The 16,585-nt window shown below is 44.6% G+C and overlaps 1 protein-coding gene across 1 annotated transcript in view; it reads right to left on the bottom strand.

Annotated features, from left to right (window-relative positions):
- ERICH3 (glutamate rich 3) overlaps positions 1-16,585 on the bottom strand; it is a 155,319-nt gene that overhangs the window by 56,149 nt on the left and 82,585 nt on the right. Inside the window, exons 7-10 of the mRNA XM_030207719.1 lie at positions 14,537-14,749; positions 9,789-9,969; positions 4,130-4,316; positions 3,675-3,964 (exon numbers count right to left, since the gene is read on the bottom strand). Coding sequence (XP_030063579.1) covers positions 3,675-3,964; positions 4,130-4,316; positions 9,789-9,969; positions 14,537-14,749 — 871 coding nt within the window. The remainder of the gene's footprint in view (positions 1-3,674; positions 3,965-4,129; positions 4,317-9,788; positions 9,970-14,536; positions 14,750-16,585) is intronic.

Raw genomic sequence — 16,585 nt, forward strand, 5'->3', positions numbered from 1 at the left:
AGCGATTATCCTCTCTCCCCTGCACTCCTCTCCTATCTCCTCCTATCCAAGTCCAGCAATTCTCTCTTCCCTGCCTTCTCCTCCCATCCACGTCCAGCAATTCTCCATTGTCCTCTCCCCTGCCCTCCCATCCCATCCCATCCAATCCATGTCCAGAATGATTCTCCTCCCTCCCCTCCATTTCCTTTTGCCCCCTATCCTTCCCCTCCCTTCTATGTCCAGTGACTCGCCCCAGCCTCCACCTGCCCCCGAGATCATTCAAACCTCAGCCCCACTTGCCCCCACACACACACCCCCAACCCCACTTGCCCACATACACACACCCCAGCCCCACTTGCTCACACACACCCCCAGCTCCACTTGCCCACCCTCCCCTGCCCGCTCCCTTCCGTTTGCTCCTGGCTGTGTTCCCTGCCTTACAAAACTTTTCTTTTGTACCGAAGTCGCGAACCGGCAGCCTGAAGACTGATGAAAGCAAACAGCAGGCAGGCTCGCCTCGTTGCATCGCTTCGCTTCGTTTCCCTGCATTCTCAGCGCGTCCCGCCCTCGAGAAAAGGAAATGACATCAGAGGAGGGCGGGATGTGCTGAGAATGCAGGGAAACGAAGCGACGCAATGCAAGGAAGGAGGTGAGCCTGCCTGCTGTTTGCTGTCTTCAGTCTTCAGGCTGCCGGTTCGCAACTTCGGTAAAAAAAGAAAAGTTTTACAAGGCAGGGATCACAGGCGGGTGGAAACAGCAGGGAGCGGGCAGGTGAGTTCCTGGACCCAGAAAAAAAGGTGCCGGTATGCTGTACCGGCGCGCACTGGCACAAAAAAAGCACTGCCCTAACATCTAATTGTATTTGTTCCTCTACCGGACTTGGCGAATGCCTTTACGGTACTATGTAAGCCACATTGATACTGCAAATAGGTGGGGAAATGTGGGATACAAATGTAATAAATAAATAAAAGTACACTCCCCTATAAGATCGTGTGTCAAATGTGGGAATTCCCAGGGATGTAGTTTGGCTGGAACGGATACAAGGTACGTGTGTATTTTATAAAATTATATTAGAGTTTCTGATTTTAGATTTTAACCTACAAAACACTGATAACACACCCCTTGTGCAAAAAAATTAAAATGGGTATTTATTACATCAACACTGGCAAAACACCACTTCCCTGAGGACTCTCACCTCTCCTATGGCTTGTTTTGTATCCTGCACTAACGGAGCAATTCTATAAATTAGAACCAAGAAGTAAGCACCACCATCAGGCATGCTAAGCAACAATTCTAGAACTGCTTCTGAACATGCCTACGCCCTTATAAAATACTAGCACTAACCTCTTTGGTATACCAAAAGTTAGATGGAAACTTATGTCAGGTCAATGGCTGGTGTAAGTTGGTACACCTAAGAAGCACCCCACAACGTGTGGAACTGATAGTATTCTATTAGTGACACAAGTTGCTTGGCAACACACCCTAGACACGCCCATGCTCCTTCTTGAATTTACACGCTAAGGGCTAGATTCTATAAAGGCGCCTGAAAAATCTGCAAGGAAAACAAAATTACACCCAAGCGTATTCTCTAAAGTATGCCTAAATTTTATAGAATAGACTTAAATTTCTGTGCTGTGTATATAGAATACGCTGAGTGGCTCGCCCACGTAACTAAATTTGGTTGTGTCTATTTAGGCCACGTTTTTCTTGGTGTAAATCTCAATGCCTAAATTAGGCAGAGATTGGGTGTATTCTGTAATAATGTGCATAGATTTTAGAAATGCTTACGCCCCGCACATGGCCACACCCCCTTTTCAACTATGCGACTTAGAATTTAGGCGCACCACGTTACAAAATACTTAGTGAGTTGTGCGTGTAAATCTCAATAATTGGTTAAGTACCTAATTGCATGTTAATTGGATGTTAACATGCAATTATGTCAACAAGCAATTATCAGCATTAGTTGGCATTAATTGAGATTAAGTGCATTGTTATAGAATACGCTTTAGTTTCCATGCAGATTTTCAGGCGCCATATACAGAATCCAGGGTAAAGGGGAAATTCTATAAATGGGCTGAAAAATGGCCACCAGAAAAGAATTGACGCCAAGTGCTAGTCCAGTGGTTCCCAAACCTGGTCCTGGAGGCACCCCAGCTAGTCAGGTGTTCAGGATATCCACAATGAATATTCATGAGAGCTTTGCATACAGTGGAGGGAGTGAATATTCATTGTGGATATCCTGAAAACCTGACTGGCTGGTGTGCCTCCAGGACCAGGTTTGGGAACCACTGCGCTAGTCTATAAAGGGGCCACACTCTTTACAGAACAGCAACTAGTGCCAAATGTCTGGGCGCCAGACTTTCGCCTACTGAAATCTCATGTACATCCTGGTGCCCAAGTTGGATGCACTGACCCATTATTCTACAACACTGTGCACAATGTTTTGCAAAACCCCTGGCCCGCCCATGCCCCTCCCATGGCCGCACCCTCTTTTGAGTTACACGCTATGGGGTTTAGGTGCCCAGCATTATAGAATAGCACGATGCCGGATTGACACGCAAATCCTAACCGGTGCCAATTAACAAAATAGCATCCAATTATTGATGGTTACCAGCTCATTAGCTAATTAAGTTGCATGTGCATCTTGGAATCCAGGATAAAGCGACTTACACATACCAGTTACAGAGTAGCGCCTACCACTACGTATGTAACCTTCAATTATTGCCACCAGCTTATAGAATTGCTTTTCACATTTGTATCTTTTCAGCACCGACAACTCCTATAAACCTAATATCCACTGTTCCCTCTAAGCTGAGCGGGAGTCCTCCAATTGTATTGCTGCCAGTGGGAGGCAGTGCTTCAATATTATGTCTTCAGTCACTAGAGATAGGCAGGCTCCCTGGAGTCCTGCAGAGTTTGCCTGTCCCTCATTATTGAAAATATGAACGTGAAACAGCACCACCCACTGGCAGGGCTTTAGGTGGAGGACTCCCACTCAGCTTAGAGGGAACAGTGTAAACACACAAATTTTGCCTGATTCAAAGTAGATATAAGTGTTTATATCTACTTTGAATCAGGCAATATTTGTGTGTTTACAATTTCAGCTTATTAGGGATGGCTCTAGAAGTATATTTTATAAAGGAAGATAAATAAGCTCTTGCCTTTGATTACAAAAGAGGCCTCTTTTTGGATAAGCGCCCTGTGTACTTATACTATCAGTGCATTACTTATGTGATCACTTGGTAAGCAATCCATCTGTCCCATGGTAATACAGAGGAAGATAGTTATTTTAGAAGCCTAATTCATTATTTGAATGTGCACAAAACAGCATTTAGACATGTATAATGCTTACACATTTAAATCCCAATTTTAGAACGCTGTGATGTACACTTCTAAATTGCAAATATGTGAATATAGCAAGAAGGCATTGTCTGGGTGTGTTTTGGGTGGTACTAGGGCAGGACTAAAAGATACACCTGCATTCCCCATTTCAGAACGCCCCTGAACACAATACACTTAGGTCAAGTGAAAGTACACACTGACTGGAACTATGAACACAGTTATTCATATACTCCTGGTAAACGTTTTTAGAAGAGACCATTTACATGTGAAAAATCCCTTATAAAATTACCTCTAAAAGTTCAAAAGATGTAAAGATACTGTATAAACCCTGCCTCCCATTTTTTTTGTCATACCATCTTTAGTACTTTCCCCTTGATCATTCTCGCCTTCTGTTTCTTCATTTTCTGCTTCTCCATCTTTCATTGCAGTTTTGTCCTCTATCATCTCTCTATCTGAGCCACAAGATGAGGATGAATCGGATTTTTCTGAAACAGATTTTTCACCGTTCATTTCTTCCTCTTCTTCCCCTTTGCTTACTTTACAAGATTCCTCGTCCATCAACTCAGCTTTGCTTTCTTCGCCTTTTCTCTGTTTTTTAGGTGGAGGAGTGGGTTTTTTATCCAGACCCATTGCAATAATGCACCTACATAAAAACATATCAGATGCAGTATGAAAGAGAGTATTTTCCAAAAAAAAAAAAAAAAAACCACACGCACAACCCCCCCCCCCCCCCCCACTTTACGCATCAGCAGATTCACACACATTCTCTTTGATTTCTATCACAGTACACTGTCAGGTTTCGCCATACCTATAGCAAGGAGAAGCACCTTCCACGCTGACAAAGCGGAAGTATCCATGCTTTCCTCCTAACCTGGCACCTCGGCGGTGTCTGTACTCGCAGCATGAGCTTATTCTGTCCACCTGCAGCCCATTAAGGTAAAAGGTGAGGCTGAAGGGAAACCCACGATGGCGCCTGGAGGTAAACTGAAAAGACTCTGCAATGAAAGAGGAAGGGATCTAATCATACATAGTATAAAACACTCACATCAGTAGTGACAGGGTAGAACTTGCACTCAAATGGTTACTACTGCACAATAGCTTCTGACTTATTAGCTACACTAAATGAAAAATAGGACTCCCAGCCAAACAGGTTTTCTACAGAATAGCACGAAGCTGGATGCACGCGCAAATCCTAATTGGTGCCAATTAGCATCAATAATCAGCTGTTAGCATCCAATTATTGATGGTTACCAGCTCATTAGCTAAGTTCCATGTGCATCTTGGGGACTTAAATAGTTGGGTTGTCTGTTCTCTGTCAGAATGTTTCTGAAATGTGAAAAACTTGTGTAGTTTTGATGCAGCCATCTGTCTGCTACAGGAGTGGTGTATACTTGGTGCTGAGCAGCAGTGAAATACTCTTTAGAGAAAATCCTCAAGATTCATTGAGGATTCCTGTTCATTGTAGATTTCACTTCATTCCCCAGGACACAGCAGTGGTTAGAGTCCCCAGGACGAACAGACGGATGCGGAAATGTTAAAGGAAATCAGGGACGCAAACAAACTGGGCAACACAATAATAATGGGGGATTTCAATTACCCGCATATAGACTGGGTTAATGTAACATCTGTACACGCAAGGGACATAAGATTTCTTGATGAAATCAAGGACAGCTTCATGGAACAGCTAGTTCAGGAGCCGACAAGAGAAGGAAAAATACTAGACTTAGTCCTTAGTGGTGCTCATGATCTAGTGCAGGGGGTAACGGTACGAGGGCCGCTTGATAACAGTGATCATAATATGATCGGTTTTGATATTGGCATTGAAGGAAGTGAAACTAGGAAATCAAGTACGCTAGCGTTTAACTATAGAAAAGGTGATTACGACAAAATGAGAAAAATGGTGAAAAAAAAGACTGAAAGGAGCAGCTCGCAGAGTAAAAAACTTGCGTCAGGCGTGGATGCTGTTTAAAAACACCATCCTGGAGGTTCAGGACAAATATATTCCACGTATTAGAAAAAAGGGAAAAAAGACTAAACGTCAGCCAGCGTGGCTAAACAGTAAGATAAAGGAAGTCATTAGAGCCAAAAAACAATCCTTCAGAAAGTGGAGAAGAGAACCAACTGAAAGTAACAGGATAGATCATAAGGAATGCCAAGCCAAATGCAAAGCGGAGATAAGGAGGGCAAAAAAAGGACTTTGAGAAGAAATTAGCGTTGGAAGCAAAAATACATAGTAAAATTTTTTTTAGATATATTAAAAGCAGGAAACCGGCCAAAGAGTCGGTTGGGCCGCTGGACGAAAATGGTGTTAAAGGGGCGATCAGGGAGGACAAAGCCGTAGCGGAGAAATTAAATGAATTCTTTGCTTCGGTCTTCACCGAGGAGGATTTGGGGGGGGACACCGGTGCCGGAAAGAATATTTGAAGCGGGGGAGTCGGAGAAACTAAACAAATTCTCTGTAACCTTGGAGGATGTAATGGGTCAGTTCAGCAAGCTGAAGAGTAGTAAATCACCGGGACCTGATGGTATTCATCCCAGAGTATTAATAGAACTAAAAAATGAACTTGCGGAGCTACTGTTAGAAATATGCAATCTGTCCCTAAAATCGAGTGTAGTACCGGAAGACTGGAGGGTAGCCAATGTTACTCCGATTTTTAAGAAGGGTTCCAGAGGAGATTCGGGAAATTATAGACCGGTGAGTCTGACGTCGGTGCCGGGCAAGATGGTGGAGGCTATTATTAAGAATAAAATTGCAGAGCATATACAAAAACATGGACTGATGAGACAAAGTCAGCACGGATTTAGTGAAGGGAAGTCTTGCCTCACCAATCTAATGCATTTTTTTGAGGGGGTAAGCAAACATGTGGACAATGGGGAGCCGGTTGATATTGTATATCTGGATTTTCAGAAGGCGTTTGACAAAGTGCCGCACGAAAGACTCCTGAAGAAATTGCAGAGTCATGGAATCGGAGGTAGGGTATTATTATGGATTAAGAACTGGTTGAAAGATAGGAAGCAGAGAGTAGGATTGCGTGGCCAGTATTCTCAGTGGAGGAGGGTAGTTAGTGGGGTCCCGCAGGGGTCTGTGCTGGGTCCGTTGCTTTTTAATGTATTTATAAATGACCTAGAGATGGGAATAACTAGTGAGGTAATTAAATTCGCCGATGACACAAAATTATTCAGGGTCGTCAAGTCGCAGGAGGAATGTGAACGATTACAGGAGGACCTTGCGAGACTGGGAGATTGGGCGTGCAAGTGGCAGATGAAGTTCAATGTTGACAAGTGCAAAGTGATGCATGTGGGTAAGAGGAACCCGAATTATAGCTACGTCTTGCAAGGTTCCGCGTTAGGAGTTACGGATCAAGAAAGGGATCTGGGTGTCGTCGTCGATGATACGCTGAAACCTTCTGCTTAGTGTGCTGCTGCGGCTAGGAAAGCGAATAGAATGTTGGGTGTTATTAGGAAGGGTATGGAGTCCAGGTGTGCGGATGTTATAATGCCGTTGTATCGCTCCATGGTGCGACCGCACCTGGAGTATTGTGTTCAGTACTGGTCTCCGTATCTCAAAAAAGATATAGTAGAATTGGAAAAGGTACAGCGAAGGGCGACGAAAATGATAGTGGGGATGGGACGACTTTCCTATGAAGAGAGGCTGAGAAGGCTAGGGCTTTTTAGCTTGGAGAAGAGACGGCTGAGGGGAGATATGATAGAAGTGTATAAAATAATGAGTGGAATGGATCGGGTGGATGTGAAGCGACTGTTCACGCTATCCAAAAATACTAGGACTAGAGGGCATGAGTTGAAGCTACAGTGTGGTAAATTTAAAACGAATCGGAGAAAATTTTTCTTCACCCAACGTGTAATTAGACTCTGGAATTCGTTGCCGGAGAACGTGGTACGGGCGGTTAGCTTGACGGAGTTTAAAAAGGGGTTAGATAGATTCCTAAAGGACAAGTCCATAGACCGCTATTAAATGGACTTGGAAAAATTCCGCATTTTTAGGTATAACTTGTCTGGAATGTTTTTACGTTTGGGGAGCGTGCCAGGTGCCCTTGACCTGGATTGGCCACTGTCGGTGACAGGATGCTGGGCTAGATGGACCTTTGGTCTTTCCCAGTATGGCACTACTTATGTACTTATGCTCCACACACTGAGCCAAATTCACCAGCACAAAATTTAAGTCTGGAATCAGCATGCGGGGTTGAACACAGAGGGGTCGAACAAGTTTTAAAGGTAGAAAAAACACCGAGTACCTTCATGCTGCCTCCCCCCATATAAATATGTTTTCACTACATCAAACACCCACTTGTCTTAAAAAAACAAATACTCAGAGGGACAAAGAGATTTATCATCAATACAGAACATTCAACACTGTCAATTGACAAAACCAGTTACATAAGGCTAAAGACAAATGGAATCAATAGAACAAGCAAAATCATGTGTAACTAAACGAAACCATACTAAAGTAACAAAACACTCCCACGGAAAAATATGCATACATATAGACCTAGATCTATAGCTAAGTATCTATGAGATGCTGGACAGTTAGTCACTGGGAGCTCAAGAAAACATATGGAAGCTCTGAAAGTGAATGAGTTCATAGTTATTCTGGTAGCAGTAGTGCTTGAGCATCCTGAATTGGCAGGAAATGAGCTAATATTGGAGAAGGGCAGTCTGGGAGATGTAGTGAGGAAGCACCTGGCGTTCTAGACACAGGAGACAGTAAATGAGCACTGGAAGAAACTGGCAGGCTCCTGAAGGCTGAAACAAAAGTCAGACTGTTTCTAGAAGTAGGGTGGGGTGCAAGATGTAACAGGAGCAGCAAAGAGAGGTGTGGATGTACATGGGGTTTAGTTGTCAAATCCTGAAGTGAACTAGGAGCTTGATGGAAAGAATGCAGCGATAGATTTTAAGGAACTCTGTTTCGGGAAGCTGACAGAAGGGCAATGTGTATGCTGTGAAAGGTCTTGATTAGAAGTCATAAGAAGCATTACCTGATAGACTAAAATATCTGCATAAGAAGTCTGTGCTAGGGAAACAATAGATAACCCCACTGCCACTAGAAATACATCTTCCATTGCACTTGTGCCAGAGGACTGAATGTTGGCTGGGAAAGCTACAGACAAGAAGCCAGTGGTGAAGTATTCTCCTGACAGAAAGCTGAAGTCTGTGTTATGCAGAGACAGGACATAACTATGTATGTTAGACCAGCCAAGAGCTGCAGTTAGCAACTGAGAAACTAACGGGGGAAATTAGAGGACATATTAAACCTAGAAGCTGTAGTCTGTATTACAGAAGGTCAGACCAGCTGAGACAGGAAACTTCTGGGTCAATATTCAGTGTGAATTATCCAGGTAGAAGCAGTTCCTGTCCAGTTAACTCACAACGACCAGATCCAGGGCAGATATCCAGTGGCACTTACCTGGAGAGAGCCACTGAATCGGCACAGAATTCCACAGCATTATCTGGGTAGTACCAAGGCAGTCCGGGGGTAGAGAACAGATGGAGACATAAGCTATCTGGGCACTGCCAATACTCAGTGCTGGTGCTTGGTTAACTATAAGGGCAAGTTGGACCGTATACATTGCTGTCCATGTATCTATCCAGGTTCCGGTACCGAACAATCAGTAGCACCCAAATAATTTCCAATAGCTGCCAAAACCCAAAATATTCAGCACCAGTAGCTGGATATGGTCCAGTGTTGAAAATTCAGATATAAATCAGCAAGCGTGAGCCAGCGTAAAAAAAAAACTCTAACCAATTTATTATCTGCTTGGAAATGCGCTTGGGGGTTAAGTTGTGCAATGAAGCTGTATTGATTAGAAGCCCATGATGATGTATACACCTAAAGTTGAAAATAGTGTCCTGCATCATCGCTAAAAAAGGGAACCTTTGCAGAGTTGCTGACCTAGAGGGACTGCCATTTGACATATGGTCCTTGTTCCAGTTAATATCTTTGTCAGTAATATTGTGGAAGTCTGGTAAAGTTTGCCTCCTTGCAGGATGGAGGTGAAAGGGAACAGACTCGGGAGTAATCTAAGGAAACATTTCTTGATGGAAAGGGTGGTGGGTGCAGTTGAATGGACTCTCAGAGGAGGTGTAGAGACAAAGCCTGAATCTGAATTAGGAAATCATGGGACAAGGATAGAGGATTTCTAAGGAAGAGGAAGGAATCATAGAGCCTGAATGTCCCTGTTTTGAAGCCTTATAGAACTAAGATGAATAATGCTAATTTCCTACAAGATTACAGAGTGCGCATGTACCTTATATTTTTGCTAAACTTTTATTTTAAAAAGCAAGAATACAAAGTTACATGATACAGTTAAAAACAGAAATAGCTAGCAAATTCCAAATATTCCAGAAAAGACACCCCTTGTAGTACACAGCCAAGCTGAACACCCTATATCTGCCTGTAGAGCATTTCTTATTATCTCTTTGCACTAGAGGGTTTTGCATGTAATCCTTACCTCCTTCCAGCAGCTTGCCCTTATAGACACATAAATTTTCTCCACCACAGTGCTGCTGAAGAGCTTTTATTTCATCTCTGTTGTCCGTATCATCATGAGACAAATGTACACTTCTTCCTAGATATACCATTTTAATAGTCACATTGCTGTGTACTGAAATTTTATGAAATTTACCCAGATCCTATGAAAGAAGTTAAAAGAATGCATTAATCTACATGATCTCACCATGTGCATACCAGTGGCGTAGCTATGTGGGGCCATGGGGGGCCTGGACCACCGTAGATTTGGCCCTGGACCCCCCCTGCCGATGACCCTCTCGACAACCCCTCCCGCCGCCAACCCTCCCCCTTGCGCCGGAAGAAGAGGACCTCGGCTGGCGGGGATTGGGGTCCCCCGCCAGCAAAGGTAGGCGATGGCGGTGGCGGGGGAGGGTCAAAGTTGGTGGTGGTGGTGGCGGGGGGGGGGAGGGTCGGCGGCGCAAGGGGGGACTAAAATGTTCCCCTTCACCTCGGGCTATGGACCCCCCTCCCGCCGAAGTCTGGCTACGCTCCTGGTACATACACACACACACACACATATCATAGGGCTAGATCAGTAAAAGGTGCTCAAAAATCAGCATGAAAAAACCTCAAAGATGAGTGCCCGTTATAGAACAGTACTGAGTGCCGAATTTGGCGCTCCAGACTTACGCCTTCTGAAGCCAGGAGTAATTCCCGGTGCCCAATGTGTTAGAGAATTGCACGTAGCAAGATGTGCGTGCAAATTCAAATCAGTGCCAATTAGCACCTAATTATTGGCACTAATTGGCTTGTTTGCTAATTTAGTTGGATGCACATCTTGGAACGGTGCCTAATTTTGGGCACCACCATATATAGAATCCAGGGGATGGGAGCTAACTCTATAACAGTGTGCCTATATACAGATATCGAGAAAAGAAGCAGGCGAATGCCTCTACGACAGCAGACAAGAGTAGAGGCTGAACAAGGACGAATCCAACGCTGGAGATATTTGTAACAGTCCCTGCTTTATCTGCATTAATAAAAGACTGTTACACAAATTTTAAAATGGGCTCATTTTCAAAGCACTTAGCCTTCCAAAGTTCCATAGGTTTCTATGGAACTTTGGAAGGCTAAGTGCTTTGAACATATGCTCCGGCGTTGGATTTGTCCTTGTTCAGCCTCTACTCTTGTCTGTTGTTCCTATATACAGATATCAATGGGGCCTGATTGGGGCCTATTTTAGAAAGGAATGCAGGCACCAACTTTCCTTTATAGAATGTGAGTTTAACAGGGTAGACACACGTGTATACACTTAAGTGCAAGCATTTCCACCAATTGTAGGGCTGAAAGGAGTGCTCTCACCTAAGTTATGGTTATACACACATAACTTATTGTGTAAATCTCGCAAGTTAAATGTGTGCCTGCCCATGCTGTGCCCAGACCCCATCTCTGTGTACAACCACCTTCAAACTACATACAATCGAGGTTTATGTGTCTAGTTACAAAACAGGACCTAGGGGGAATTTTTTGGCATGTACATACACTAATGTATTTATATGCTAGTATTTATTATTTATTTAAAATTTTCTAACAAAATCAACATACACAATTAAAATAAAACAAATACACAGATACACAAAATAACACAGTATTCCAGCTGATCAGGAAATATCATCAGTTCCATGCGTGTTCAAATAGGTAAATTTTCAATAATTCAACAAACTGAATCCAACCACTGCACAGTCTGAAGTAACCTGGCAACCTGTTCCAAATTTGAGGTCCTGCTACTGAAAAAGCTGATTTCCATGCGTTGGCATATTGACAAGAAAGCTCTATGACACATGTCAAACATTTCACATTCTCAGATTGCAAAGATCTGGATGGCTGATACTCCTGAATCACATCTTTTAAACATTGAGGAATACAGCTTAAATACAACGCCTGATGAATTATGACTTTTTATTGCACTCTGGAACATTTGGGTAGCCAGTGAAAGGAACGGAGAATGGGAGATACATGATCATATCAAGACACACCTACCAATAACCTGGCAGAAGCATTCTGTATTATTTGCAATGTGTGCATCTTGGATTTTGACAATCCCAAGAACAACAAATTGCAAAAATCAATGCAAGAAATCACCAAACTATTGACCGAAAATCATATTGTGACAACACAGGTTTTAACTTTGCTAGCAAATGAAGCTGGTAAAGCGCTGACTTAACCACATGTAATATTTGATCTTTCATAGACAGTAATGGGTCCAAAAGTACACCCAATACACGCATTTTCTCTTGTACTTATGCACGTAGCCGGTACATAACTGTTAACACCTACATTATGGATTAGAATCAATAAATGGTGCCCAAATTTCTGCACCAAAAAAAATGTGCAGAGCACTATTCTATAAACTGCTCCAAGTTGCAGGGCTGCCGAGAGACTGGGCCGGGCCTGGGGCAAGGCCACCCCCGCCCCTGAGGTCATCACTCCTGCCCCCCCCAGGATGCCGCGTCACAGTCCCCATCTGCCCCCCTCCTTCCGCCACCAGGCCGGGCCCCCTGCATTGAAATCATCACAGCGCCTCACCTGTCACCTCACTCCGTGACTGAAAGCACAGCAGCAGCAGATCGGATTCGCCTCCCTCCGGGCCTTCCCTCCCTGTGTTCCGCCCTCGCGGAAGTTACATCAGACGAGAGCAGGACACATGGAGGGAAAGCCTGAAGGGAGGCAAATCCGATCTGCCGCTGCTGCGTTTTCAGTCATGGAGGTGACAGGTGAGGCGCTGTGATGATTTCAATGCGGGGGGCCTGGCCCGGTGGCGGACGGTTGACGAAGCCGAGGGCGGGTGAGATCGGGGACTGTGGCACCGGGTCCCCCTTGGAGGCCTGGGCAATTTTGTCCCCCCTGCCCTCCCCCTCTCGGCAGCCCTGCCAAGTTGGGGATTGTTTAGAAATTAGCACATATCACCAGGATCTGGCGGGAGGATTTACACCAGAAGCATAGCCAGACCTCAACGTTTGGGAGGTCCAGAGCTCAAAGTGGTATGGAACAGTTTGGCCCTCCTCCCCGCCCCACTGCAACCCCCCACATACCTTAGAAGGGGGTCCCCAACCCCTGCCAGCTGAAGCATTTTTCCAGCGCTGTTTCTGTACATTGCCTGCCCTGCTTCCCCTCACGTAGCATGCATGCTCGGTTTTAGTGAAACAGAGCACGCGCCAATGAAAACCTGGTGTAAATCTCAGTGTGTAGATTTAGGCACACTGGGCCATATTCTATAATTAGGCATCATTTGGAACACCCATTTCCCCACCCAAGAACCGCCCATTTCTCTGGCCATAACCATGCCCCTCTTTGCCTCCGTGCGTTAGAAGTTCGGCACACATCGTTACAGAATACACTTAAATAAGTGTATAAGGCTCTGAAGATGATTCTTTCCCCTGCCCATCAGGACTCCAGACAAAATGAACTTTTATCTCGAGCCTCTGGATGGCCAAACACAACAATCTACTGGGGGAGGGGTGTCCTCTAGATAAGAATTTTCAGAAGAAGGATGAAGCAATGGCAAAGCCAGAACTGAACTAAATTTTGGAGAGGAACTACAAAGTTAGCATGGGTGGCCATATGCAGCAAGCAATCCATTTCCTCTGCATCCCCCACATCTATTACTTGCTTCCCCCCCCCCCCCCCACCACAAAAATTCAAATAAAATACTGTAGCTAGAGGGGATCCCTATGCCTCTCCAGCTGAAGAAATCCAGAGCCCCAGACAGCGGAGAAGAAGCATGGTAATCAATAGCAGCACCTCAAACCACTGTCACTAGCACTGTTAAAACATTGAGTACTGGCAGGCTAGCACTGCCCGAAGCTCATCTTGCTACAGCAATGGTGCATTCAGTTGCTAGGGTGGGGGGGGGGCCTGAGGCAAAGGTGGAACGGCCCAGGCTCAGCAAATGGAGCACCCGGCTACTGCGAGGGCTCAGGCCCACCAGTGACTACATGCCTGTGAAGAAGGAATTTTGCTGCCTTTATCAAATAAAGCTTAATCTGACCTAGCATCTGAACTCTTGCCCCTGTCAAAACTAGAGCTGGTAGCCTCCAGTCGATAACTCTACTTCAGCATCTTAACCCTCTAGAAAAACTAAGCTCTAATGCGTTCACACAGACTGGTCTGAAAACACTCGCTTATGTACACTTTGCAAGTACAAGTTCCAGAATGTAGAACATACCATCTACAGATTTCTACACACTGCAGCTTGAAAATTCCCTGAGCAAAAAACATAGAAAACTCTCTCAGAACTCGCATTTTAATACCTCAACCAGCTCAAACACCGAGTACATGTAGAATTCAATATAAAGCAGCATACAGTATTAGAGGTGTGTTTACTAAGGTGCATTAGCGTTTTTAACGTGCCTTTAAAGTTAAGGCACATTAAACGCTAACGCGCCAATACATTCCTATGGGTGCATTAGCGTTTAACACACGTCAACCACTAAGTGCGTTAAAAATGCTAATGCACCTACTATAGCGCGCCTTAGTAAACATACCCCTTAGCGTTGTAAGGTTTTTCTTCATTTATAAAAATGTCTTTAAAAAATCTCCAAAAGTATTTTTAGTTCTGCTTTGCATGATATTTATTGATTATCTACACAGTAACATACAAAACAAACTATGATCAAATTAATCTGACTACTAAAAACAGCATGGGAAGCATGAAATGTATTATGACTTGGTATAAATACATTTAACCACCTTTGGTGAAAGCTGATCCAACTCATTTGGTGCAGTGGCTGAACGAAGCCTTCTTCCTCTTGTCCCATTTCTGGTACCTTTCTCATTTTTAGCGCTTCTTTTGGGTGGCGGTGGAACAGGTGTCACGTAATTGTTTATAATAGGGAGCTGATAGGGGGATGGTCCCGTAGATTGATCCATTGCCCTCATGAGCTTCAGAATATCTTTATCCACCTATAATCATATTTAGCATGTTAGGAACCTCTTATAATTGCTGCTGTATCACACAACCAGAGGTCTAAGCCATTTTCCTGTAGATGCAGAAACCTTACACCTGGACCCAGATCGTAAGCAAATGTGTAGTTTCATTCTATTATCAGGGTTCACTTAATAACTAATAATCACAGCTTAACATAGAGACACTTTGACCAAGTCATGAGCAGTGTTTCAGGAGACAATCATACAAAAATAGTAGGGATCCTGGTGGAAAGGGCAGAATTCTTGTAGAAGAGATTTACTGTGGACCACTGTGTTGTGATGGCCTAGGCCAAGAACATGTCTTTGTTGACTTCTCCACACAGGAGTGTGCTGGTAAATTTTTAACAATGGGCTCTCTCTCCAGGCGTAGCCAGCTCTGCAATTTGGGGTGGGGGTGTGTGTCAGGGGTGGACTGGGGGGGGGGGGGAATGCACGCCTCTATCTCCTCCCCCCTTGTGCAGGCACACTAGGCGTGTGCCACCTCTTTAATTTAGCTGCCTCTCTTCTAGCTCTTGGATATTTTCTAGCTCTGCCATATAGTCTGCTGTATTCATAATCAGTGGCGTAGCGAGGGCGGCTGCCACCCCGGGCAGTTTGCCGCTGCACACCCCCCCCCCCGGGTGTAGCATTACACCCCCCCTCGGTGCATCAACCCCCCCTCGGCGCATCACCCAAGCCCCCCCCCCCCCCGAGTGCATTCTTGCCTGCTGTGTGCACGCCGCTGGGGGGGTGTCAGTTCAGCTGGTTCCCTGCTCCCTCTGCCCTGGAACAGGAAGTAACCTGTTCCGGGGCAGAGGGAGCAGGGAACTAGCGGAGCCGACACCCCCCAGCGGCGTGCACCTGGGGCAGACCACCCCCACCGCCCCGCCCTTGCTACGCCACTGTTCATAATAAATGCTGCACCACCTTTGTTGGCAGGCTTAATTACAATATTTCTATTCCTCTGTACACTTAATAAAGCGCTGGTGTGATCACAAGAGCTTTATTAAGTGTACAGAGGAATAGAAGTATTGTAATTAAGCCTGCCATCAAAGGTGGAGCAGCAGTTATTATGAATACAGCAGACTATATGGCAGAGCAAGAAAAAGAAATTCTATTGTGCTAAAAGTTGATCCAATAACAATACTGAAAAAAAAGTACCACATTAGGTCTAAAGGAAGGCTTGTTTAATAGACACAAATTTGATTTCTTATCTGCGGCCCACCCAGTTGTGCCACCATTTATATTCTTCCCAGTGCAAATGCCAGGCCACCCTTCAGTGATGGGGTGATCACTGAGGGACCCATCCCACAATAGTCAGGCCCTTTGCAACCAGTCACAGAATCTATGACAAGGCAGAATAAGTGTATAGAGGGTGAGTTCTTTCATTAAAACTTGGGGACCATGGGTCAATTTTAACAATGGAAAAGGTGCCAGTACTCAGTACCCCCCAAGTACACCCCCACAAAAAAACATGATTCTTAAGATTCCCAATCTTCAAACAATCTCCAAGTTTGTGAGTGTCCTTCTTTGACCATATGTCCCACTTACACATCTTCCCCCGATTCTTTAAAAGTCACCAAAAACTGCATATGCAAATTTGGGCATGTGGCCAATTTGTGAACGCAATTTAATTGAATAAGGAGCCTATTAGCGATATAATTGACATTTTAACAAGAAAATAATTGGTGCTAATTGAAATCAATTAACATGTATGCCCCTAAGTGTTATACACACATCCTAAAAAAAGGGGCGTGAAAATGGTAGGGTCATGGGCATTTCAGGGTGGAGGGTGGGCGTAGATTCCAGTTATGCACACAATTATAAAATAAG

This window comes from Microcaecilia unicolor, chromosome 6, assembly GCF_901765095.1.
Source record: "Microcaecilia unicolor chromosome 6, aMicUni1.1, whole genome shotgun sequence".
Lineage (NCBI taxonomy): Eukaryota > Metazoa > Chordata > Amphibia > Gymnophiona > Siphonopidae > Microcaecilia > Microcaecilia unicolor.